Source organism: Halichoerus grypus, chromosome 5, assembly GCF_964656455.1.
Source record: "Halichoerus grypus chromosome 5, mHalGry1.hap1.1, whole genome shotgun sequence".
NCBI lineage: Eukaryota > Metazoa > Chordata > Mammalia > Carnivora > Phocidae > Halichoerus > Halichoerus grypus.
In genome coordinates this window covers 104,151,154-104,178,383 of record NC_135716.1, presented here as the reverse complement: position 1 = coordinate 104,178,383, position 27,230 = coordinate 104,151,154, and the positions used below count along the sequence as shown (strand labels likewise).

The following is a 27,230-nucleotide window of genomic DNA, read 5'->3' as shown; positions in this document are numbered from 1 at the left end:
CCAACCTTCTGATGGTTTTGTTTACTTGGGAAAGCTATCCCAATGGAACATGATCATAATGGGGCAAATGATATTACAAGGACAAGCAGGCATGCAAGTTTAGGCCTAAGTGTACAAAATTATGAATACGGAACACCCCTGCACATTATTTGTTTCATGACTTTAACAAGGCCTACTAATGAGAAAAAATCAGCAACAGTCATTCAAGAATCTCTTCATGTATCTTTTTCCATCAAGAGATAGGTACTCAAAGGCAGTCAGCACCTTATAACAGAATATGACAGTTTCATTAAAGAACCTCTCAATAAAGATTTACTGATGACCAACACTTCATTATATACCACATACAGTCTGGTACAGAAAACATACTTAGTATCTCCATCTCCAGTGGATGCATGCTGTCTCCTGTGATAATTAAGGAGCGTAATGGTCCTCCCAAGTCCACAGTACACATTTGTGGCAAAGTGTTAAGACTATAAGGATAAATTCTCTTCTTTTTATCCTGAAGAAAACTATCCTCGGTCTCAGTGTTGTGAAAGAGAAAAAGCAGAATAAGTGTATTTTTTGCAGGATAGATCTCACCATACACAGATTTAGGCTAAAAAGGAAGTTCTGCATTTTACCTAAATACTTACATATTAACATATTTACATAAAATCTGGATTTACAGTTAATTTGTGAAAAATCCTCACTTTCTGGAATGGTATTAATTTTCCTAGGAGGAACTCCATTATTTTTCCTTCAGTACAACTTTCAGCCTATGAAATTTAAGTTAAAATTGATTTAAAAAATGACAAGAAAAAATACAATGCAAACACACGGACTCTTGCTTATTGGTGGTGGTGGTGGGGGTGGTGGGGTGTGCGTGTGTATGTGAACTTGTATCATGTACATATCTTAATGCAGCAGTAGGGAATATGAGAACCCTTTTAGGGCCTTGAGTACCTGGTTCTTCTCCTCGTATTCGTTGATTCTGAACAATCTCCAGAAGTTGCTGGGCTGCTTGGTTTACGCTCATATACCGAGGAGGTTCATAGATCTTCCTTCCTCTGTAAGTATAAAACTAGATGCCACTGTTCTTAGCCATGAAATTACATAATACATTTTTAATGCAATTATTCCCCCAGGTATAGTCAAGTACCACAGTCCATATTCTGTTTGAAGCATTTGCACATTACCCACTTTAAGCATACTAAAGCATGAATACCATAATTTTTTAAGTTTAAGCTTTTTTCATTTTTCTACTTCAACTATCCTCTCATCTCACTGAAATGCTGGCAGAAATAAAAGTCCAACAACTTAATGATAAATGTTCAAGTCAAAGTTACTGTTATTTAAGTGATACCCTAGGCAAAAATAGTTCAAGTTAAGTGGCATTTTGTTCTAGATCCTTGTTTAATCAGGTTCTATAGTGTTCACTTTTATTACCATGTTTAAGCCACATATTCCTCTTTTCACTTATTCCTCTAAGAAAAGTAAACTAAAGCGATAAATATCTGAAAATCTTGGAGGATTGGATGTGTTTACTTCTGATGGCTTGAAGCCTACCATGTCTGCCCAATAAGCATAATAAAAATACTGCTTTTGTAGCTTACAAAACAGTTCATATATTTTACTGACTCTCAAAACAATTCTCTAAAGTCAGCACTGTCCAAGAGAAATGTAATGCAAACCATAAACATAATTTTAAATTTTCTAGTAGCCATATTAAAAAAGGTAAAAAAGAAAAAAAGGCAAAATTAACTTTTTTTACCCAATATATCCAAAATATATTTCAACATTTACTCCTATAAAAATTATTAAAGAGATTGTTTTTGTACTAAGTTTTTAACATCTGCTATTTCATACTTGCAGCACATATTAATTCAAGTATTAAATTTTCATTAGCATACCTAATCTGCATTTAAATTCCATAAAATTCATGGTTATAAAAGTAGATTTACATATTCAAGTTATCCTAAATGTACTTTTCCAATAACTAAGTTGAGTAGTAATAATACTCAAATTATAGGGACACCTGGGTGGCTCAGTCAGTTAAGCATCTGCCTTCGGCTCAGGTCATGATCCCAGGGTCCTGGGATTGAGTCCCGCATCGGGCTCCTTGCTCAGCGGGGAACGTGCTTCTCCCTCTGCCTGCCGCTCCCCCTGCTTGTGCTCTCTCTGACAAATAAATAAAATCTTTAAAAAATTAAATTATAAATTCAGTTCCTCAGTTACATTAGCCATATTTCAAGTGCTCATTAGTCAAATGTGGGTAATGGCTACTGTACTATTGCACATTGCCCCTATAGGCAATTATAATTCTCATTATACATATGAAAAAAACATGACTCAGAAACCGAAGTAACTTGTCTAAGGGCACATAACCAGAGACAGACTCAGGACTCAAATCCATGTCTTCTGACTTCCAATTCATTAATTCATTCCAGAAATATTTACAGAGTGCCTATTAGGTGCCAACCACCAGTCTCAATACCGAATCTGTGAGATCTACTGCTATTTCTGCCCTATCACACTGCTTTCTCATTTCATAAGATTAAGTGTTTAATTTTTAACAGTTAATGAAAGCTGATTTTTTAAAAAAGATTTTATTTATTTGTCAGAGAGCGAGAGAGACAGAGCACAAGCAGGGGGAGCGGCAGGCAGAGGGAGAAGCAGGCTCCTCACTGAGCAAGGTGACCGATGCGGGACTTGATTCCAGGACTCTGGGGTCATGACCTGAGCCTAAGGCAGACACTTAACAGACTGAGACACCCAGGCGTCCCTGAAAGCTGATTTTCAACAATCTTTAGAACTCATGTCGTTTAAGTAGAATTTATTGTTCAAGGAATTAAAAATAGATGTAAACATTCTCAGAATAAGAACTTACTTGATTAGATTTTCCAAAGATTGCTCCTTTACTTTGATGTCTGTAGGAAGCAAAAAATAGTTCTCTTTTAATTAACTATCCAAAACCCTGTGTGTAAACTTCAGTTGAGTCACCTAAATTTTTGGGAAACATTCTTCTCAAGTCTCCCAAATGCTCATTTGAGAGCTTATGACAATCTTCCCTCACACTTGTGTCTAGCCACTTTTTTTATGGAAATACAGAGAAGAATGGAAGCTTGTGGTGTGCAAAGATCATTAGAAAACAAACATGAGGTTGGCCCTGAGACCATCCTGAAAGGATCCAATTTCCTCTTGGAAAAGAAGACACAGGAAAGAGTTTGATAAATATTGGCATATACACTACCTAACAGGTCATCAAAATCATTGTGTTCATTTCTACTAGCTGGTAACCACACAGACTCAACTGAGAAGTCTTGTTATGTTCCTATTCTTTACCTATTTTTCAGGCAGCAGGATGTAAGCTTTAATGCATGTAACGTAATAAGAAAATTCTCACCACATTTTGAAAAGAAACCTTTGCTTTCTTGCAAATGGGTAAGCCAGGACTGATAACTTATAAATAAGCACTTTAGTATCATTCATAGTTTCAATGAAAGGGCTTTCCCAAGCACTGACTGCCAGGGACGGGGCTACCACAGGGGCCAGAACGCACATAATCTCTGCTCCCCTAAAGCGTGAAATGCAAGCGTAACAAATATTTGATTCTTTACACTTGTTAATCACTGATGCTCAGCCGAACAATCTGGTAAAAGGTAAAAAAGCACAGGCGCTCTACATCCTCACAGGAACTCAGTATACAACAGCAAGAGCAACAGCTGCTTCCTGTTCTACATGCTAAAAACAAACGGTTCAGCCAAAGTTTGCTTTTGCAAAAATAAATACAGTGCAACTGTAGGGTCTTTCTGAAAGACTTCTACAGCTTTCCTAAGTGATTATCAAAGTTGTTCTTATAAAGGAGACTAAAAGAGTTTCCTAGGAAAATATAGCAGAGGTTAATCCCTTATAAGTATTTGTAAATGTTCTTGGAACCAGTGGTGAATGTACTTTTCAGGTTCAAAATACCAATTATTTAATATTTCTACTTGTCTAGCACATAGAAGAAAAAACGCATATTGGTTATTGAAAATGGCCTGCAGTACAATTAAAAGTGTATGTCAACTTAAGACTTCCTTTACATGGTATCTATTAAGATTTTTTAAAATTCAACACATTTATTAGTTTATTCACCTTGAGCTTCTGAAATGTTGTGATAATAAAGTTTTTAGTTTAATATTTTAACTTTTTAAATGATATGTTCTACAGAACCTGGTTTTAAAAATGAAGAGTGTTGGGGAGAATTTTTACAGATAAATGCTTTTTGAATGAACTGCATTTAAAAATCAAGCCAGACCAGTCTTAATATTTTTCCCTTGTCTTCACACAGGCCACAATTATTCCTTTCTACTTCTCCTTGCTAGAAGATAAGCATCTCCTATTCACCTTAGGAGCACCTAGAATAATGCAAAATACCCAGTAGATACTCCATAAATGTCTACTGAATAAATTTATTCACGTGGCTCTACTACCACCCACCCACCAGCCCATCTTAAAGTACCCCTTAAGTAGCAAACGTCCCAACTCCTTCATAAAACCTATGTTAACTTCCCCTCAAAAGCTCCTTGTTCTTTGAAATACCTATATAGTTATTACTGTATTTTGTTAATCTCTAATTGTATCATATATATCTTGTCTTTCCAAGTACATTTTAAATTCTCTGTAGTTTCCTAACATGGTATATTCTCACTAATCCCTACAGGGTCTGGACCATAACAGGCATCCAATAAATATATACTAATTTAAATGATGAGAATTCCAGATGATTAAATGACGAGATCTATGGTTTGAGGATCTGGAATCATGATATCTTACACTTCACACGTTGTTCCTGCTTTTGTTCATGGAGCAAGGAAGATATATTGTTTAATCTTGTTTGCCTTTTCCCAGGAAAGCCAAGAAAAGGGGCAGCTCTTAGAGAATTCAAGAGCCGAAGTTCTGGTTTGTCCTTCCTGCCTCTCCATATAACAGAACTTAATTGTTCCTTAAACTTTAGCGTAGTTAGCAACTAGATTTCAAAACCCTAAGGGCAGGACCCATGTCTAATACTTCCTTAGTTTTCAAAAAAACCTAACTCTACAAAGAACATAAAGTAAGCAAGATATAGTAAAAACTGAATGACAGGCTATCTCGATTCTACCAATTCTGCCATCGATAAAACTGGGTAACACAGTGGGCAAATGATTTAATATCTCTGGGCCTCAGCTTCGTCTCTAAAATGGGCTTCAATAAGATGATCTCCAGAGTCTCTTTCAGATCTGTAATTCTGATAGCATCAATACTGTAGTATTGAAAGAACATCTCTAGGAAGATACAGGATGGTACCTGGTAAGAATAAATGCTTACTACAGGTCTGCTGAACGGCAGTAAACTGACAACAGCGTCCTGATGGATAAATGGGTAAGATACAGAATGCTGGAGAGGATCCATTAGGACATAAGAGGGGGGAGCATGCACTACGGTATGCATGAAGGAATACCCGTGCGGTGTTTGGAGCAGAAAATGCATATCTCCCAGAGAATATGGTAAAGCGTGTAGCATGCAGAGTGGCTAGACTGGGTCCTTTCTTACCTCTAGCTAGTTATCTGCAGAACAAAATGAGAATATGACAACTCCATATTGTGACTTCAAGGCAATTCCCAAACCCTTACCTAGTAAGCATAATGTGTGCATGCCGTTTTGTCTGTTCTTCTTCACTTTGTCAAAGAAGCTTTCTGGTCTCCAAGTGTCTGTCCAAAAAACAATAGAAACCGTCTCTCCAAATTTATACAACTAGAAAAAATAAAAACATTAATTAACAATGGAACAATTTACTACTTACTATTTCAAAGATAACCACCAAAACAGAAAGTGAGAACCAGACTTGAGATGGGTTGGGGATCAAATCTGTCACGAAAGTAATAAATGTTCTCTTGGGTCCCTGGCAGCGGGTGTCTGTCTCTCTGGTGCCCTTCCAGTAATGCTTCCAGGGTTTTGGCATTCAGTATCGCAACGTATATAACCAGGTCATGATTCAGCTATGTAGCTGCTAAAATGATTGACACAGAAAGAACCCAGAAGGAAACAAACAAGAAAGACTTCTGGGCAGTCAGAGCAGGGTTCCCTAGATTAATATTATTATCCTCACTTTACAGATAAGACTACCAAGGCTCAGAAAGATCAAGCTGATTTGCCTAGGGTTGCACAGCTAGTGAGTAATGAAAAAGACTCAAACCCAGGTCCAAGGAAGTGCTCCTTTCCACCTTGCCAGCTCAGTAAAATTCACACGTTGTACACTCATTGCAGCTAGTTCTCAAAACCTACTCCCTTACTTTACCCACTATTTGTTTCCTCCACTGAGAGCTCAGTAAAAAGGGCCTTTGCCCAAACCTCCTCCTTTCCCAAGTGGCCCACTCATCCCACTTGACCATCACACAACCAAGAGGCTTGCTTGGTTCCAGCTGGCTTCTAGTCTGGCTGCACAGTTCACTTAAAGTGAGCCCAACTCCAGATCTCATGCTAAGAAAATCCAGTTTTGCGTCCTGGTTCTGCAACTTGTTAGCTGTGTGACATGGCTCTTTCTAAGTCTTGATCTCCAAAACAGGAAGAGTAAAAAGATACTGTCCTTCCTACTCATAAGGTTGTGAACATGTAAAAAGTTATTCAGAAGTAATAAAGTTGTTACATAAAGATTTAATTATCCAATTTAAACAGTGCTTGAAAGAATTTATAATAGAGCTGGAAAGCTCTAGACATGGAAATCAAATCTAGTCCCCTGCCACAAACTGTGATTGGAATAGCTGTGCGACTGCAGGACGTCACTGAACTTTTCTAAGCCTGTGGAAGGGATTATCATCCTAAGGTTTCTCAAATCACTTTTAAGAAGCTGTTGTAAGAGGTAAGGGGGAGGCAGAAAGAAACAGAAAAGCTGGGGCATTCAGGGTCCTCCATCTTTCCATCCCTAGAAAAGCTCAACTTTTCTCATTTTTTGTACACTGAGGTCCTAGAAACTATAGCCAATACTCTTAATGGTGACTCTGAGTTCCCAAGGGAAAGCTCATCATGTCCCTTTCATGGCCACAACTTCCAACTTACCTACCAATGAGCTTTATTCCCAAAGTCCACTTGAAAACTGTCTAAAAAGTCTATGGAAGCCACGCCATCCAGTGGCAGTCAAATTGTCAGATCAGTGTAGAAGGACCCATGTAACTACAAGAATTCAGTCTTGAATCTTCTTGCCACATACAATGTTTCTCTGTGAAAAATACATCCAACTGATGAGTTCCAATGTGTTCTAATGTGGGATTCCTGGAATATATTCACCCAAGCTACAAGGATGAGGCCTAGCCTTGCTGGAGGGTTCTGCCATTGTTATTATTCTATGAGAAGTAAATTTATCTAAAAAATACTTATTATACATCATCCACTAGGTGCCAGGCATTATGCTATGCACAGGTGTGAAAGTGAGAAGCAAACCAGAGCTCTGGCCTTCATGTAGAATGTAGTCTTGCTTATATCTCACAGAGCAGGCAAAAGCTCTGGAGTCATGGCTCTGGTTCTTACTAGCTTGGTGATCATGGACAAGTAACCTTCCTGACTTTCGAGAGATATTCCCCTGCAAAATGTGTATAACTATAAACCTAATAATGTGCTTTTTAAAAAAGGATTAAATGACATAAAGTGTGTAGAGTGCCTAGTACACTGCACATAGTAAAAACAATAAATGTTAGGGATTTGATGATATAATAACAATGATGTTTATAATGATGATATGAAAATTTTCTAAAATGCTGTGTCTTGCTATTATCCAACCGCTTTCCTTACTGGACTGAGCTCAAAAATATTACCAAATATTTGAAACGACGTAGTTGTTGTTGATGTTTATTGTTGTGTGATTTGATTCTGACAAGTTTAACTGTTTACATTCTAAAAAGGATTTTTGGCATCTCTGATCAGATTTTGAAACATTAGTATTACTCTAGAAAAAAGAAAACTACTGAGATTAAAGAAAATTACATATGCAACCATAAATAAACCCTTTAAATAGGTCTTCAATATATTAAGAGTCATGGAAATATACTCATGAAGGTAAATTCTATTTAAGAGCGAATTGAGATGCTAGTCACATATAAACACTAGCTGCAGCATGCTGTGGAAAAGCTTCTTGGAGTGGTCTAATTTGGGGGATTAAAGAAAGCCTCACATAAGCACTGCTTTCTAGGACCCTGATTTATAGACTGTAACCATTCTCATGACTGTGCTGCAAACTTCAATGAATTCTGGAACATTATGCAAACAGTTTCACCATTTAAGATGTCAGTCCCTCAAAGAACAGAAAGATCAGTCCTTTGTGTTTCACAATCCAAGGACATACCAGTAAACCATAAAGAAACTGAAGTAAAATCATACAGTGACGAGAATGAGGCTGCAGAAGTCTAAGCACGGTCTTATAAATGTTAGCCTTTGTGCTGTGATCATTTTACCCCCAAAACATTATTGATGCAAATCTAAATTTAGAGACCACAAAAAGAGCTGTTTTCTAAGAACGTAGATAAATACAGGGTCTTTTTTGGTTTTAACCTGAAGTTATAAAGAAAGCAGTTTATCTAACTTGATAGTGGATTATGTTTTCATCTATTGAAGATAAAAACTCAAAATGACCCATTTAATTACAGATAAGGCAATATCTAAAGCAAGAAGATGCACAAGAAAGACAAATATTAGGTAGTAAATAATAATTATAAAAAATGAGACATAGACTGTATTGAAAGAGTTGAGCATTACTCCCACTTGGAAAGCACCTGAAGAGGACTTCTGAAGATAGGATATAAGCTCAATCTTAAAGGGTGGATAAGATGGGGGAAGTTAATCATGGGGAAAGAGCAAGATGGTATGAACAACCTACCAGAGGTTGGGAACCCTTGGGCAATATTTAGCATGGCATTAAGCAATTATCTAGAAATAGCCATTGCCTGACTTGCTTTTAACAAGTATCTAATTCCCGAAAGCTTACCACGTGACAATTCCTGTCAATGCCAGCTCTATAATTTATCTAGAACTGACTTCATTTCTTTTACCACTACTTTGAGTCCTCATTGCCACTTGCCTGAATATTAATAACCTCTAATTCATCTCACTGCCACCAATACGTCCTTTCAGAAGTACAGGTGTTTTGTAAAATCCATTTTATAATTAGGTTTTTTTTTTTTTTAAGATTTTATTTATTTATTTGACAGAAAGAGACACAGCAAGAGAGGGAGCACAAGGAAGGGAAGCAGGAGAGGGAGAAGCAGGCTCCCGCTGAGCAGGGAGCCCAATGTGGGGCTCGATCCCAAGACCCCGGGATCATGACCTGAGCCGAAGGCAGATGCTTAACGATTGAGCCACCCAGGCGCCCCTATAATTAGGATTTAATGCTTTTGTCATTTATATTCAAATAAAAAATAGTTTGTGATTTTTAAGTTAAAAAACATCTTGGGGGGCCTGGGTGGCTCAGTCGGTTAAGCATCTGAGTCTTGATTTTGGCTCAGGCCATGATCTCAGGGTCCTGGCATTGAGCCCTGCATCAGACTCTGCGCTCAGCAGGGAGTTTGCTTGAGGATTCTCTCCCTCTCCCTCTGCCTCTGCCCCTCCCCACCACTTGTGCACTCTTTCTAATATAAAATAAATCTTAAAAAAAAAATCTTCATCACATATAGAAAAATTAGAAAATTTAACTTGCTTATAAGAACTTTGTGAAGCCCTACATGTACCTTTTACATATAAACATAAATCCTAAATCAGATCAGTTAAATATGTTAAGTAAAAGAAAGCTGACCCAGTAGAGTTGTCAAAAAATGTACCACAAAACCACATGTTCAAGAGTTACTAGTTTTCTATACAAAATATTGGTCTTACAGTTGTTTTTTTTTTTAATTCCCACATGCACTTTTTTTTTTTTTAAAGATTTTATTTATTTATTTGAGAGAGAGAATGAGAGAGAGCACATGAGAAGGGGGAGGGTCAGACAGAGAAGCAGACTCCCTGCCAAGCAGGGAGCCCAATGCGGGACTTGATCCAGGGACTCCAGGATCATGACCTGAGCCGAAGGCAGTCGCTTAACCAACTGAGCCACCCAGGCGCCCCCCACATGCACTTTTCTTAACACTGATTTAACACTGATATTGCTGACACTAAGAAAGATTATGCACATGGCCACATACTAGGTACACAGATAAAGCTGAAGAGAGCCACAAAATTTATATTATCACATATGAGAGAATCCACATATGAATTAAATGAAAGAATTTTAATTTAAAGCACATAATTCTATTAGTAATAATCACGCCTCGGATAAACCTCATTGGCTGCGATACTGCCACTGTGCAAAGCTTTAAAGCACATAATTCTAAAGATAAATCAGCTTGGGGTGGGGTGGAAAAGATAAGTAAATAAATAAGCAATTCAACTCAGCAAATATTTGTCACATACTGATTTTTAGCATGGCACTGTGATAAAGTGCAATGGAAGATGTGAAGATGAGTAAACCAAGAAGTTTATAATATGTCCAACACATAAACATATAAAGTAACTGAATATTGTGTACAGGATGAGGATTTGCCAGGACTGTGGGATAAAAAGAGAACTATTAGGTGGAAGAGAATGACGGTAAGGTGGCTATTAAAATATTGACTAAAAACAGTTACAGTTGAGAGGCTCCTGCTCGGCTCAGTTGGTTAAGCGTCTGACCTCAGCTCAGGTCATGCTCTCAGGGTCCTGGGATCAAGCCCCGTGGGCGCAGCCCCCACTCAGCGGGGAGTCTGCTTGTCCCTCTCCCTCTGCCCCTCCCCCTGCGCATGCACTCTCTCTCTCTCAAATAAATAAAATCTAAAAGACAAAAAAAAAAAGTTACAGTGGAAATAGAAAGAGAAGCATTCTTAATACGCCCATGATCAGCAGGTGGTCAAAATAATTCTGAAGTTACTAAAAGAACAGGGAGCTTACTTAGATGAGTTCTTCTAAGGTTACAAAGCAATGTAGAGTGCAGATCTCTTTATTACCTAGTTTAGTGTTCTCTGTACTAGGTTAGGTTTTATCATTTCTACATTAGTTCCTGGACAACAATGAAATCAATTCAATGTTTTTGAAAACTACCAGTAAGAACTACTACAAGGCCGGCCGCAAAGCGGTGGGCGGAGCAAAGATGGCTGAGGAGAGACTCATGACGAGAACTCCGTTTCTTGCATCTCCTGCATCTCAGAAACCCCGGCTGAAAAAAGAGGTACAGGTCTGTGATTCAACAGTCTTACACAATTCACAGCACTCACCATAGCATATACCCTCCCCAGTGTCTATCACCCAGCCACCCCATGCCTCCCACCCCCCACCACTCCAGCTGCTATGAGGAACTTTTCCAGTTTCTTAAGCTCAAGAGTTTCCGATTTTCGAGAAGCAGAACTGGCTGATACATCTCCACTATATCCAGAAGGATTATGAGGCATGCAAGGCTGTTACCAAGGAGCAGCTTCAGGAGACTCAGGGCTTATGTGAATATGCTATCTATGTCCAAGCATTAATATTTCGCCTGGAAGGAAATATCCAAGAATCCCTAGAACTCTTTCAGATGTGTGCTGTTCTCAGCCCTCAGTGTGCTGATAACCTCAAGCAGGTGGCCAGATCTTTATTTCTTTTGGGAAAACATAAAGCTGCCATTGAAGTATATAATGAAGCAGGTAAACTTAACCAGAAAGATTGGGAGATCTGTCACAACGTGGGAGTCTGCTACATTTATCTGAAACAGTTCAGTAAGGCACAAGACCAACTGCACAATGCCCTCCATCTTAACAGGCATGATTTGACTTACATAATGCTGGGGAAGATCCACTTGCTGGAGGGAGACTTGGACAAGGCCATTGAAATCTACAAGAAAGCAGTGGAGTTCTCGCCAGAAAATATGGAACTTCTTACAACTTTAGGACTACTCTACTTACAGCTCGGTATTTACCAGAAGGCATTTGAACACCTTGGAAATGCACTGACTTATGACCCTATCAACTACAAGGCTATCTTGGCAGCAGGCAGCATGATGCAGACCCACGGGGACTTTGATGTTGCCCTCACCAAATACAGAGTTGTAGCTTGTGCTGTTCCAGAAAAGTCCTCCGCTCTGGAATAACATTGGAATGTGTTTCTTCGGGAAGAAGAAATATGTGGCAGCTATCAGCTGCCTGAAGCAAGCCAACTACTTGGCTCCCTTCGATTGCAAGATTCTGTATAATTCGGGCCTTGTCCACCTGACCATGCAGCAATATGTGTTGGCTTTCCATTTCCTCAGCGCAGCCATCAACCTCTGCCAAAGATGGGGGGGGGGGGGCTCTACATGCTCTTGGCTGTGGCCCTGACCAATCTGGAAGATCCAGAGAACGCCAAGAGAGCCTACACAGAAGCCGCCCGCCTGGACAAATGGTAGAGATGGCCCAGAAACTGGGAGCTGCCCTCCAGGTTGGGGAGGCACTGGTCTGGATGAAACCAGTTAAAGATGCCAAGTCAAAGCACCGGACCACTTCAACAAGCAAAGCTGCCGGTGTCCAGCAGCCTCTGGGCTCTAATCAAGCTCTGGGACAGGCGATGTCTTCAGCAGCTGCACACAGGAAGCTCCCCTCAGGTGCTGGAGGGACATCCCAGCTCACAAAGCCACCATTTCTGCCTCTGGAGCCAGAGCCCACTGCGGAAGCACACCCAGCTGAAGCATCAGCACAAATAAGAGAAAAACAGGAGTAGGATGACCCCGGAGTAGGAGTTTCTTTGGTGAGGATGTAGCAGGTTAGGAAAGGTCATGTGGCACAGGCAGCAAGGTGGCCAATGTGTTCCCTGGGCACCAGGGGATGCATAAGTGTTATGATGATCGCAAGGAGCCTGCCGTTAGCCCCGTCAGCCCACAGACAGGAGAGAGCCCAGACAGGTCCTTTAAGAATTAAGTGCAAGGCTCATGGCTCTGTGTTTGTAGCTCCAAGAGCCAGCAGGGCACATGATGCTGTTTGCTTTTGAAATGACTTTGACCTCCTGGATGACTGACCCCTTCCTTTGTGGAAGGAAAGTCTGAGGCCGACCTCTGCTCAGGAGCCCTGTTATGGTGAAGCCTTGGCTTAGCTGAGGTGATCCTCAGGCTGTGGGGTTTGTCAGCCCCGAAGGTAAACACAGATCTTGGATTAGTAATCCAGCTCTAACAGTCTAAATTTAAGGGGAAAAAATGATGAAAAAAACCTCTATAAATCGAGGCCCAGCCTGTTGGGATATTCCAGCTGCACCTGTCCAAGGGAATCCCAAACAAGTCCCTCTGTCTTGTTCTTGAGAGACATCAGAGCGTACGTAGAGCCAGATCATGTCAGTAATGATGAGAAGTAGGAGTGAAGGGCTGAGCTGGTATCAGCACCAAGGATGAAAAGGAAAAAAAGAGCTTCTTAATTTTTACTTAAAACAATCAATGATACCCCCGGTCAGATGCTATCAGTACATCATCTATATGTCTTTTTTAGAATAAAGATTATGTATCATCCCTTTGGGGAAAGTTGTTGGTGTAAAAAGAAGAGATCACAATAAAACCTTTTTAAAAGAAAAAAAAAAAAAGAACTACTACAAGGCCAAAACAATGCTGTTTATCATAGTGAGTGTTGTATTATGAAAAAAAGGAAGGAAATGAGTTGTTACTTTTTAAAAAGTAATATACATTTTTTCCAAAGTAGAAATGTATTATATAAACAGAGGAACATATGGCAATAATTAAGGTCACTCACGCATCAGAGAAAGTGGAAGCACTTCATAATGATGAGAAAATTATACAACCTTTTCCCTGAAATCAGCCACAACTGATAATGCCATTTTTATGCAGAAATCATTGCTACCTGGTTTCACTGAACTGTCTCATTTATCTGTCCCTTAAAATGTCTCAAACACAATTTTAGTCACCACATTTTAGTCACATTTTTAGTGACCACAGTTTAAAAAAAGAATCTGTTCTATTACACCAATGGTAACAAGAAATGATAAATACCGCACAAAGAAAATACGCTAGAATTTGTAATTTCTTCTTTATTGGGCTTGTCACCTTCAGGTCAATGTACACAGATAAGAGCTGAAGACTGAAAAAAATATACCAAACTATAACTAACTTTGGTTACTTCTAGGTAGTGGAACTATAGATGCTTGCATGTTCTTCTTTACACTTACCGTATTTTCCCAATTTTCTATGAGTATATATGTCACTTATTATCAAGGAAAATAAAGTTATTTTTTAAAACAATTCTTCTAAAGCAGAAACAATGGTAAATGAAAGCAATTCTGATTCTGCATGACTAAGGTGCTAAATGCTTAACTTGAAGAATTCCAGAAAAGGACTTTGTTCTTCTTGCCTTTTGTGTACTGACAAAAAACCTGGGTTTTTCATTATTGGGAATGCCTAAATACAACCAACTTGCCTGGCTCTTCACAAACAGATTGATTTTTCTTTGACTAGAGAAATCCTCAAAATACAAATTACACAAGTGTTAGAAATATCTGTTACTTAGAAATTTCAAAGAACGTGATTTTAAAGTATACATGTTTATAACTAATATTTAAATTGTAAAAAATCCAAAGATTTACTTAATGAAAATTTGAGTATTTAATGTATCTTGGTCAAGGTAACCTTTGCCTAAAGTTAGAAAACAGGCCAGCTTTTTGGCTTCTAATTCTAGAGGATATTAAAGTTTATCTAGTTTAGTATTCTTCATACTTTTTACTGCCAAATCTTTTTTTCCAAATAAATTCTTCAACAGAACATCAATAGGGGTAAAGATAAAGACTGGGCTCCTTCGGGATTTATTCTTTGCTATTGGGCCTCAAGTACTTCATTTTCTGCAGAACTGCTGAAACATCTTCATAGATCCTGATACAATATGAAAACCACTGATCTTGTCCAGCATTCCTCCCTGTCCCCATCTCATCCCCTTAACAGTTAAGAAACCTGACTATCCAGATCCAGGAAAGTTAGAGGACTCCTTAGTTAATTGCCTGAGCAAAAGTAAAACCAAGACCTTTTAAATTGCAGTTCAACTCTGAACTTTTCCATTACTTTTCCTTTGCCAGTTCTACCCAATACATAAGTCAGTTTTTATCCAACACACATATTCACAATCTTGTGTTAACTAATCTCTAGGAAGCCAAGGTTTTGTGGTACATATGTATGTACTCACTGGTGTGTGTGTGTAATACCATGCAGATGCTCCAACGTGCTTCCATGACTCTCTTCTTTAACTGAACATTTCTCTCTGTTGGGAATGTATTTAACCTTATTGTTCATCTAGCAAACCTCTTGTAATTCATTTTTTAAACCACTTTACTGAGATAAATTTACATACCACAACATTCACCCATTTTAAGTGTATATTCAGTGATTTTTAGTAAATTTACCAAATTGTGCAACCACTACCATATGTAGTTTTAGAAAATTTTTATCACTCCAATCAGATCCCATATGTACATTTAGTAAGTAGTATCTGTTCTCACTCCCAGCCAACCACTAATTACTGTCTTCATAAATTTGCTTTCTCTGGACATTTCATATAAACGTAATCTTACAATATATGGTCTTCTGTGTCATGCTTCTTTCACTTACATACATATACTTAGTATCTATACCAGGACTACTAATTCTTCACAAGACAAAAGGAGAGACTTCAGAGTCTGGAAGTAAGTTAAACCTAATCATACTCTTCTACATGATCAATTCACTAAAGAATAAAATTCAAACGCCTGACATTGGATTAGAGAGCCTAGTGATCCAATCCTATCTACCTATCTGACCTCAGATTGCTTTTTCCCTGCCTACTACTCTCCAATAAGCCCTTCTTTGGTTCCTTCGAGGAGCCAAGGTCATTTCCATTTTAGAGTCTTTGCATAAATCATTCCCTGTGACTAGAATATGCTAGTTTCTTCTTGGTTCATATCTAATCTTAAATAACACCACCTTAGTGAGACCTCCCCTGACAACCCAACTACAACAGTGAAGCCAACTCTCTAACATTTATCAGTGTACTTGAATTTCTTATACTTCCCTCCACCTGACATTTATCTGTTGTTGCTGTTATTGCCTCTCCTTCCTACTAGAATGTAAGCTCTTTGAGAGCACGGACCTTCTTGGACAGGTTTATCAGTGTATCCAAAGGCACTTAGTAGAGAAACAATAAGGCAAACAATATTTGTTGAATAAATGGATCACTATTCCTCTTAATGATGTCTAACTTGGCAATCACTAATACACATTCCATTTAACAAGGAAAATTTTCACAGGAATATGGCATTTGCAATAAAAAATTCTATTTTATGGCATACCTATAAAAGAATGCGTATCAACTGGTTTTGTGTATTTAGAAGTGTTAGTCTATGCAACTAGTTATCTTCATTAATACTGATAATAAGGAGTCTTTTGCTAGTTAATAAACTACAAAGTGAATGAAAAATAAACAGTCAATTCTGAGCTCTCTGTGCTGCTTTAGAAAACAACAATAAGAAAATTCAGAAGGGCTAACAAATTGATGTTAAAAAAAAAAAGCTGTGCCCATTTCCAGGTTAGGAATTTCAAACTACTACTCTTTAACCTAATTTAAAAATGTTGAAGGGGCGCTTGGGTGGCTCAGTTTGTTAAGCATCTGCCTTCAGCTCAAGTCATGATCTCAGGGTCCTGGGATCAAGCCCTGCATTGGGCTCAGTGGGGAGTCTGCTTCTCCCTCTCCCTCTGCTCCTCCCACCCTTGCTCGTGCTCTCTCTCTCTCCCTGTCTCAAATAAATAAATAAAATCTTAAAAAAAAAAAAAGTTACAAAGCATGTACTGTTCAGGTCTGTCACAGTACCCAAAACAGCACTTCTGTTCAATAACTTGATGGCTGTTTTCCTAATAACTCATGGGAAAGTGTTCACAGAGATGACAGAATGTCTTTCGAAAGTGGTGCCCACTTCCCTTTTAAAAAATTGAGAAAGAGAACATGGCAAGGTAATACATTCTACATTTAGCAAGCCTATTTCTGGGAGCTAAAATCTACTTTTCCAATTCTGCCATGCTAAAAGAAAGTACAGTTCTATAACTTTCTAAGAAATTTTTTATCTGTCTAGGTTGGTGGTTCTCAAAATGGGTACCTATACTAGCAGCTTCAGAGCACCTGAGAATTTGCTAGCAATGCAAATTCTTAGGTCACCACCCCATATCTACTATTATCTGAAAATCTGAGGGGAAGGCCAGCCATTTCTTTTATAAGCCCTCTAAGTAATTCTGTTGAATACTAAAGTCTGAGAACCACTGGTGTAGATTATTGTTTTTCCCATAAATGCGGATCCAAATACTCAAGAGAAAAAGAGCAGCCATTATAAGGAAGGGAACTTTGCCAAAGTTTATGTATTATGCAGGATGTCATAAACAAATGTCAACTGTCAAAACACTTGTTTTAAAATTTAAAAGTGCCATAAATATAATGACTGTATTTTTAATGCCTTTTATCTTAGAAAAGTGTATAAAAGGTATCAATAATTACCTCTTTCTCCTGGAATATAAATAACTTGGGTGGTACAAAAAGTATACTTTCACAGAGACTTCATCAAATACATAAGACAGAACCTAAAAAGGCACTTCCTGTTTTTCACACAAGTAGTAAGTCATTTTCATACCCAGATTAGAGAAAAGAACCCAGATGGGGAAACAATGCTTTGTGGCTGCCTAGAAAAATCCTATATAATAAGACTGAGAGAAAGCTAAATTAAAAAAAAAAAAAAAATCTATGTACCATGTGGATATGATCTTAAGGGCTTATATGGAGACTGCCAATTCTCACAGTAAATTTCCTCTCAAATACCTTCATCTATTTTAAACATGAGAACAGTAACACTGTACCCCTCTACCAGTCTAGAGGATCAGGAGGACAGGGTCACTCTAGTTTAGTTCTTCCCAGTATGAATGATAGATATACATGTGATGAAGACAAGGATCTTTTAAAAAATGTTATGCTTAAAAAGAAGCAAAAACCTCTAAATGATAAGTTATGATAATTTAGACCAAAATATGATGGAAAGGGGCTAGGTTAACTTTCCCTACCAGAAATAAAAATAAAACCAACACGAAAAATGCATATATTCCATTAGCTTAAGGTTTATTACACATCTTTGTCTATCACAAGATTAATTTATTCCTCTCTTTTTTTCCTTTTTCATGACAACCACCAGTTCTTAAAAAGTACATTGTCTACAAAAAAGAATACTGGACTGAGAATCAAGAAACTCCATTCACTTACTCCAACACAGAAGCGTTCAGAAGGGCTTTAAAGTATAAAGCAGACTTGAATTGGCAAGGTTTTTTAAAGTATGCATTTTATTAGAAGACAAAAGAGACAGCAAAGTTTTTTGCCAATTTAAATTAGTAACTAAGAGCAAGTAACAAATACTAAAAGGTGAATCATTTATACCTTTTCTCTGATTCTTCAGAACCAAAGGCAGTTATTTCTGAGATGACTGGCCAGGATGTCAATTAAATTGAGATACTCTTCCTGGGTAATGCAGAAAATACAGAAACCTCTAAAGCTACAGACACAGCACTGGTGTCCGATGCTAATGTATCTTAGTGTTATAAATATCAATTTTAAATTCTGCATTCCAGAAGACATAGTGGGGAACACTTCATTTCATAGATTCTAGGATGCACATTTTTTTCTATTATAATGTATCTAAAATAGGAACGTGTCCTAACAAGCAATTAAGTCTTAAACCAGTGTTGGCCATGAGCAGTCATAGTTGTCATAGATCATATACATACGAACATCAGAACACAAATATCAAGCTTGGAAGAAAACCCTGGAAACAGTTACGGTGCACTCTTTTAACCCCTCAGAATCAAGACTGTTGGGTTAAGATTAACCAACTTTACACAGCAATAATTACAAAGGTGGCTTAAAAGCCTAATATGACTGGCTTTTGGTTCTTTTTAGATTCTTTTAAGAAATGCTGCATCACAATGCTGTTGATGGCACAGCAAATAACAACTGTGTAGAAAAATATGCTTCAGCAATGCAGAATAAGTTATTTGGAAGAAATGTGAAAAGGCTTTAGGAAAACTTAGCCAATTTAATTAGATTAAATTTCCCTGTTTTTGTATGCAAAAGTTGGATATAAGATTAAAATCTTTCTGTAGCTGAATTCCAGTGGTCCATTCCAATGAGAAAAAAGATGTAAGTTATAGGAAAATAGTATAAAAAATTCAGTATTAAAAATTTCATACCCACTAATGTATATAAAATAGCAACATCTTAAAATTCATGATATAGAACAAAATCTACCTGCAGTGTGTAGTTTTCCAAAACATTTTTGCTAACTACCATTAAAAAAATACCTTCTTTGTAGTATTACCTGTAAACCACAGCAGCCTACAGCATTCATTATGGAAGCATTGTGAATAACTCGGTAAGAGATTCCTAGTTTTGTTGCTCTCAGAATAAGATCGCTGTGTGTGGTAGCCCTGTAGTGAGAAAAGGTCAAGCTGGATTAAAGTAACCAACGCAGACTTTTTTTTTTTTTTTAAAGATTTTATTTATTTGACAGAGAGACACAGGGAGAGAGGGAGCACAAACAGGGGGAGCAGGAGAGGGAGAAGGAGAAGCAGGCTTCCCGCTGAGCAGGGAGCCCATGCGGGGCTCCATCCCAGGACCCTGGGATCATGGCCTGAGCTGAAGGCAGACGCTTAACCAACTGAGCCACCCAGGAACCCTAACACTGACTTTTTAAGACAGTAAAGGTGTAGTATTTCGTGAGTTCTAGCCAATCAAAGGGTTATGGGGGCTGCTTTTCCTCAATTTCCGGGCTTTCTGACAAGAAAAGTGTTAAGTCTCCACATGCCCTTCATAATGCTGAACTGCACTTGTCACACTCCTAAAGCAGCCTTGGCAGCTACAGAGAAAGGGAAGTTTTACTTGCTCTTTTGTCCTGATAATACCTGCAAAGACATCTGTGGAATGTAAACTCAGCAAGTGAACTCCTGAGCAGCAATTCTCAAACTTTTTGGCCTAACAGGCCCTTTAAACTCTTAAAATGACTGCTCTGAGTTCTAAATGACAGCACAGATAGACCTACTCTTTGATTTCTGCTCTATTTTGAAGGTTTCTTTTTTGTGTTTTGAAATACAAGGCAGATGGTACAGAACATTTCTGTAGCCTGTCATTCTCTGCCTTTATATTAGGGTTCTATCTGATACAATCGTAGTTGGATTTTACATCTGTCTAGCAGTGATTTTATTTATAACTGTTTTCAGTCTGGTTACTGTATATATAATTGGTATGTGTGCATGTGTATGTGCGTGCATAATCTGCCTGTTGCCTTTCCTTTTTTGAGATAAATCTAATGATTATAATTAGATAGACTGTGAGGAGAGAGAATATATGTAAATATAAATACGGATACTGTGAAATGTAACCCCCCATCAATTTAGAACTGCATTATTAAAGGCCTTTTTTCCCCTTGATGAAAACTCCAGGCCCTGTTGGGGAAAACAACATTAGCATGTTTGAGAAACTACATACAAACCAGCAGAACCTGTCAACTGGTCAATGCATACCAAGTAGGAAGATCAAGGGCTTTCACCCCATGAGGCAGTCAGAAACAGATTAACAAATGCCCACCAGGGAAGGCTGTTTTTAATCACACATAAAATAAAAACTAGTATGAAAAACAATCATTAATTTGATTTAGAGTAAGCTTTTTAAAAAAATAATATAAATGCCAGTTATAAAGAATGTTTTTAATATCATCTTCAACAGACTTTTACTACTTAACACTAAGATTAAGGAAAACTGAATTAGTTACTTGCTGAGTTATTTGAATAGATAAGCAGGAAGAAAACCTGCTTTAAAATTCTCTCTCTCTTTATCACAACTTCATTTAAAATGACCAGATGTGGTTGGTATACTATGGAGATTTAATGACCTGGCAAAGTGATTTGATTTTGTGATGCTGCCATAAATGTGATTAAATAAGCCCCTCAGATTTCTGCTATGAAAAACTGGTATTTTATCATCACGATTACCCAAAGTATATTGCTTCATGAAAAAGAAAAAACTGGTTTGAAACACAGGCTTAAACCATTATACTGGGCATTCCTTCTAGTCCAGGGTCATGAAAACGCTTCAGTTATGGTGACTGGAAAAGAGAGAGAGAGAGAGAGAGAGAGAGAGAGAGAGTGTGTGTGTGTGTGTGTACACACAGGCCCAGAGTGGAGCCCACTTAAAAATAAACTTTATTTTATAATAACATTAGTTTGCAGATATAGTACTGCCATATTTGACAGTGTATGGCTTATGATCTGAAAATTCACTAATATTTGGAATGATATGGTAAAAGTGATAGGAAGCACTATAAATTAGTACAGTCCTTTTTTTTTTAAACATTTTATTTATTTGAGAGAGAAAGACAGAGAGAGCACAAGCGGGGTGGGGGAGCAGAGGGAGAGGGAGAGGGACAAGCAGAGTCCCTGCTGAGCATGGAGCCTGATGCGATGCGGGGCTCAATCCCAGGACCTTGAGATCATGACCTGAGCTGAAGTCAAATGCTTAACCAATTTAGTCACCCAGACACCCTGGTACAGTCCTTCTGAAAAGTAATTTGACAATACATGCTTGAAAATACCCATATTCAAAACTTTTGATTTTTTGGGTATTATAAACTGATTTTGGAGGGAAAAAAATCCAAAATGTGGGGAAGGGAGAATGGAAGGAGGGGGAAAAAGGATCATATACATTAATCCAAACATGGCAGCTTTACTTATATTGGAGAAATAAATGGACTAATGATAATAATGCTGACATTTATTGGGTAATTACTAGGTGCCAAGTACTGTTCAAATGCAGTTCTTGGAATGGAAACAATCAAATGACCTACATAAAAGCACAAAGAAGACAACTGAATAAAGATATATTTTTATGTATGTGTATGCTATGAAGGAAAAGGCACACAACATTAAGGATAAAAAATTATGTGTTCAATGATTATAAAATATATATAGTTACAGAGCATATTAAAATAAGGAATGGAATAACAAAATGGAACCATCATTAAAATTTGTTTAATGATGACTCTGTCCAACTATTCTTTATGGGGACAGAAAGCTTAAGACTGTCATCTCTCACATGACTGGGTCAGATCTATTAATGTAGTATTTTTTAAAAAGTCATTTACATTCTTTATGTGATTAACGTCCACATTCCTATCAATAACCTGGACAAGAGGAAAAAGATGAGAACTACATCAACTGACTTAACTGACTTTCAATTACCTTCTTCAGGAATTTAAGAGTGGATGATGGTGATGGTTACACTACTTAATGCCACTGAACTGCACACTTAAAAATGGCTAATGTGGTAAATATTACGTTACATATACTGTAATTTAAAAAATATGAGAATAAAGAATTTAAGTAATTTTCTTTTTAAAATTTTTATTCAAGTAAGTGGAAAGGGGCTTAAAATTAAACAAATAACTTTTTGTTGTTGTATGTAAGGAAGAATTTTAGTGCTTTGCTGCATTCTGTATTCTCCTCCTGGTTTATCCATTTAATGCATAGAAATCATAATTCCCAGCCCAATTAAAATGTACATATTCCCTACCATCCTGTCTCCAACTACTATATCCCCAACGACTGTATCTCAATAGTAATCCAGTGAGTAAATGAAGAGTAACTATAGTACAATAATTATTACACAAATCTGAATATAAGATTACACACGATTAGTTAATGACATACAGCAAATTAATTGCCTAGGAGTTAAAAAAAAAAAAAAAAAAAAAAAGAAAAGAAAAGAAAAGAAAAAAGAAAAGGCACTCACTCCTGAATAAAATAGTGGAGGATTCATGGAAGAGGTAGCATCTGAACAGGGTCTTAAAGAATCTACTATTTTACTAAATAGAAACTGGGGAGGATTAGACTTAACATTGCTGTATGGTATATCTGAAAGTCATTAACGAGAGTAGATCCTAAGATTGCTCATGACAGGAAAAAAATAGTTTTTTTCTTTCTTTTTCTTGTATGATGGATGTTAACTAAACTTATTGAGGTAATCATTTCACAATATATGTAAGTTAGCTGGTAAGAAAAGTCTATTTTAAGAAAAAAGTATGATCAAAGACACGGAAGATGAATATTGCAAAAACACTTACGAAATGGCAAAGTAGTACAATTGGGCTCTAGCATAGTCAAAAAGAAGAGTAGCCAAAGGAGAAAGCAGATAAATTTTGTTAAAAGATTTAGGCCATGAAAAAGTCACTTAAGGTTTTTGAGCAGGGTAGTAACATCATGGAAGCACTTTTTTAGGCCTCAATTCTTCATTTATGTGGAATTCTCCCCTTCCCCCTCCCACCCCCTGCTGACCTCCTCTACAATTTCCACCTATGTTAGATGATAAAACAAGGGGTTTATAGTTTAGTAGAGGAGGTCGACATCAATCAAAGAGAAAATAACAAATTTGACCCAGCTCAAGCACCAACTCCTCCATAAAGCCACCAATGAAAAACTCCAAACTCCATGCCTTTAAATTTACACTTAGTTCTATCCTCATCCTCGGCCCAACCTTTCAGCAGTGTATTAGAGTTAACCACTCTTTCCCCTCTAAAGTCTTCTTTTTTCTGGGCTTCTGTGACAACACATTATCTTGGTTTTCTTCCTTCTCTGGCTCTTGACAGACCACGAAATGCAAGTTTCCTAAGGCTTTATCTTCTCTTCCCCTTGTTCTTTCCTAGTGATTTCATCATTTCTCTGGCTTTAAACATCCTAGCTCTCCCTTTCCCCTGATAAATACTCGTAACTTCAAAAACCATATATCCAGGGTAACTCTCCCTTGAGCTCCAGCAGCAGATATCAAATTGCCTACATGACATCTCAAATTTAAAACATTTCCAGAACCAATTCGTGTCTTCCCCAATTATTTTCCCCACAAGTTTTCATCTTTTCAAGAACTGGCACCATCAATTACTCAGTTCCTAAAGCTGGAATTCTGGAAAACTTGCTTCTTTCCTTTTCCTCACCTACATACATATTGGCATTCTTCCTTGACTTTTCCCACTTAGCCTTTTTCTCTCTTCTACCAAAGCCACCTTGCCTCCCTAAAATCCACTCATGGGAGCATTCAGAGTGATCATTTAAGAATGTCAATCAGATTGTGATTCTTTCCTGCTTAAAATCCTTCAAAGATTTACCAGAGTACTTCATCTTTTTTAAGATTTTATTTATTTGTCAGAGAGAGAGAGAGAGAGAACGTGCGCACAAGCAGAGGGAGCTGCAGGCAGGGGGAGAAGCAGGCTTCCTGCTGAGCAAGGAGCCCAACGCAGGACTCGATCTCAGGACCCTGGGATCATGACCTGAGCCAAAGGCAGATGCTTAACTGACTGAGCCACCCAGGTGTCCCTACCAGAGTACTTCAAACAAAATCCCTACCCCCTCCTAGGTCTTACATGATCTGGGTCCTGCCTACCTCTTGAACTCCTTCTCACTCCCTCCCCCCGCCCACTCACCATGCTCTTCCAGGTCCTTGAATACATTCTTACAGTTCCCTCTGCTTACAATGCTGCTCTTCCCTTCTGCTATTCCTTTTATTTTTCAGATACCTACTTAAATCTTACCTCAACAAAAAGGATTTCCCATATAACCCCACAGAAATCAGCCTATTCCTGTTAGTCCTTTTTTTTTTTCCCCTTACAGGCCTACCAAAATTTTAAATTTGTTATTTTCTCTTTGACTGATGTCAACCTCCTCTACTAAACTATAAACCCCGTGTTTTATCATCTAACATATATCCAGCATGTAGGAGTGCCTGTCATGAGATAGGTGTTCCAAAGATATTTGTTGAATGGATAAACGTCAGTCCAAGATATGCCTGGTCTTCTCTTGTGACGCCAGGCAAAATATTAAACACCTCTTTCCCTTAATATTTAATTGATATCTACTACACTGTGAAGGAAGCTAGGGAGATAAAAGTGTGAAGGACAGCCTACAAACCTAGAGAGTAGATATATACATTTATAAAAAAAAAATACATTGTGAGGCAATGTATGAAAATGTATGAATGACGTTATTACCCTAATCAGGGTAATAAAGGACTGCATCACTGAGAATGTGGTATTTGAGTTAGGCTTCAAAAGATGGCTGGACTTCTGACAATCAGATATATAGCAAAGGGCATTATAGATGAAGGAAAGAGTTTGAACAGATGTACAGAATGAGAAAGCAAGATGATCAGGGAAGGGCAAACTGGTTGCCATGAGTGTGGGCTTTAGGACAAGGACAGGTAGAAGGGAAGGTTGAACAGTATTTTTCATATCTGGCCAATGGATGGAGCTAGTAACTCTCATTCTGAGCTCAACTAAGATTTTCAAATTGTGGTTTCACAAATATAAATTTGACCACAACGTAGGTAATGAAATAAGAGTCTGCATTGGGACCAGGCAAAAGGCTACTATATTAAACTAGGGAATAAAACAATATAAAAATTGGGGCTGGAAATTGAGTTAATAATCAATCATGCCTACATGATGAAGCCTCCATAAAAGTCCTTGAACTACAGCATTTAGAGAGCATCTGGGTTGGTGAACACATCTATGTGCTGAGAGAGTGGCCTACTTCAACTCCAGGACAGAAGCTCCCATGCTTGGGACTCTTCTGGATCTCTCTTCATGTACCTCTTCATCTGGTTGTTCCTCTGTATCCTTTATTATATCCTTTATTATATAATAAACCAATAACTATAAGTAAAAAAAAAAAGTCGAAAGCAGTGCTTCTCAAACTAGTGAAAAGCTAATACCTTCTTAAGTTCTAAATTGTCATGGAACAATAGTTTTGTAAAATGCAATCAAAATTAGTGATTAGAAAAATAAAATATAAAGTAATAGAAAATATAAGCTCCAAATTTTTATTATGAGATACAGCAGACACAAAATTACTTTTAAAAACTGCTATAAAATTTCTAAATGCTTACTCTCAATTTCTGTAGTTCTCATCATGGACAAATAAGTTTGTGGGCTGGCACCAGTCTGTAAACCCCACACTGAGTAGCACTGGTTTATTGGACTTTGTCAGTGACTGGATGCCATGAAAGTCAAAAGTGACTCTGAGATTACTCTTTCAAGTAACTCTAAGAATTGTGATACCATCAAGTAAGGAAGTTTGGAGAGTTCAGAAGATGTCACTATAAAAAATATGGGACTTTGGCCAGAATCCAGTGCAATGAGAAAATCCTACAGGAGTTCCAAGACATTTTATATATAGGATTTTTCATTACCTTTACTTTACTATTTTGTGGCTTAAAAAAAAAAAAAAGGAGGGGCGCCTGGGTGGCTCAGTTGGTTAAGCATCTGACTTCGGCTCAGGTCATGATCCCAGGGTTCTGGGATGGAGCCCCACATTGGGCTTTCTGCTCAGTGGGGAGCCTGCTTCTCCCTCTCCCTCTGCTTGTGCTCTCTCTCTCCTCTGTCAAATAAATAAATAAAATCTTAAAAAAAAAAAAAGGAAAATAGGTACTGCTAATTTGGAGGAAGACTTACTTTTACAGAAAACAATGTCAGAGGCTAAAACAATTTGGATATTTTAAAATATGTGATTGCACAATGTCATTTGCAACCAAGTATAATGAAACACAATCTTTGGCACACCACATTGATGTAAATTACTTTCTTTTTTTTTTTTTTTTTTGACAGACACATGCACATGTAACTCCATTCTTTTGAAAAAAAAATCCTTGGTGGTGATTTCATAGTGATTTAATTGTCCTTATGTTCCTTAAATCTGTGACATAAATCTTGGGTCACCAGCTGGAAACAAAGAACTCCTCTGTTTGGCTTGACATTAGAGATTGATGATGCTTAACTAGACAAGTAGAAACCCATCTTTTTAGTAATGGGGGGGAACAGAGCTCCCCATGGATATAAGAAATTGAAATTTGAAGCTGGACAGATTTTAAATTCAAGGCAAGTAAAGTGACAATATTGCTAAATATGAGGTGATTAAAAAAGGGAAAAAAAAGCCTAGGACAAAGGAAGTAGAAGATGCTTGCGATCTGCCTGCAAAATAAATGGTAGGTATGACTCTTGATAATGTAATACACTTATTAATAATGACATACTAGTTAAGTCATTTGATGCCCTAAGTTACCTTCTAAAAGAATAGCAGGAGCAATGATACAAACTTTAGAACTGACAATTAATAACCAGTGTAAGTGATACATATGACGACATCCTTATCA

At 37.7% G+C, this 27,230-nt stretch overlaps 1 protein-coding gene and 2 pseudogenes across 4 annotated transcripts in view; 1 reads left to right on the top strand and 2 right to left on the bottom strand.

Moving 5' to 3' along the window:
* The window catches only part of DPH5 (diphthamide biosynthesis 5), a 42,307-nt gene that overhangs the window by 6,506 nt on the left and 8,571 nt on the right, over nucleotides 1-27,230 (bottom strand). For 2 of the 3 annotated variants that reach the window (XM_078072683.1, XM_078072682.1), the window contains exons 4-8: nucleotides 19,363-19,471; nucleotides 13,204-13,359; nucleotides 5,634-5,754; nucleotides 2,870-2,909; nucleotides 946-1,049 (exon numbers count right to left, since the gene is read on the bottom strand). In XM_078072683.1, coding sequence (XP_077928809.1) covers nucleotides 946-1,049; nucleotides 2,870-2,909; nucleotides 5,634-5,754; nucleotides 13,204-13,359; nucleotides 19,363-19,471 — 530 coding nt within the window. The remainder of the gene's footprint in view (nucleotides 1-945; nucleotides 1,050-2,869; nucleotides 2,910-5,633; nucleotides 5,755-13,203; nucleotides 13,360-19,362; nucleotides 19,472-27,230) is intronic. The other variant, XM_078072684.1, reaches the window with a different exon arrangement.
* Nucleotides 10,209-10,333, bottom strand: LOC118539699 (U4 spliceosomal RNA; annotated as a pseudogene).
* Nucleotides 11,618-13,242, top strand: LOC118539691 (BBSome complex member BBS4 pseudogene; annotated as a pseudogene). The gene is made up of 2 exons (XR_013448017.1): nucleotides 11,618-11,749; nucleotides 11,788-13,242. The product of XR_013448017.1 is annotated as a BBSome complex member BBS4 pseudogene (transcript).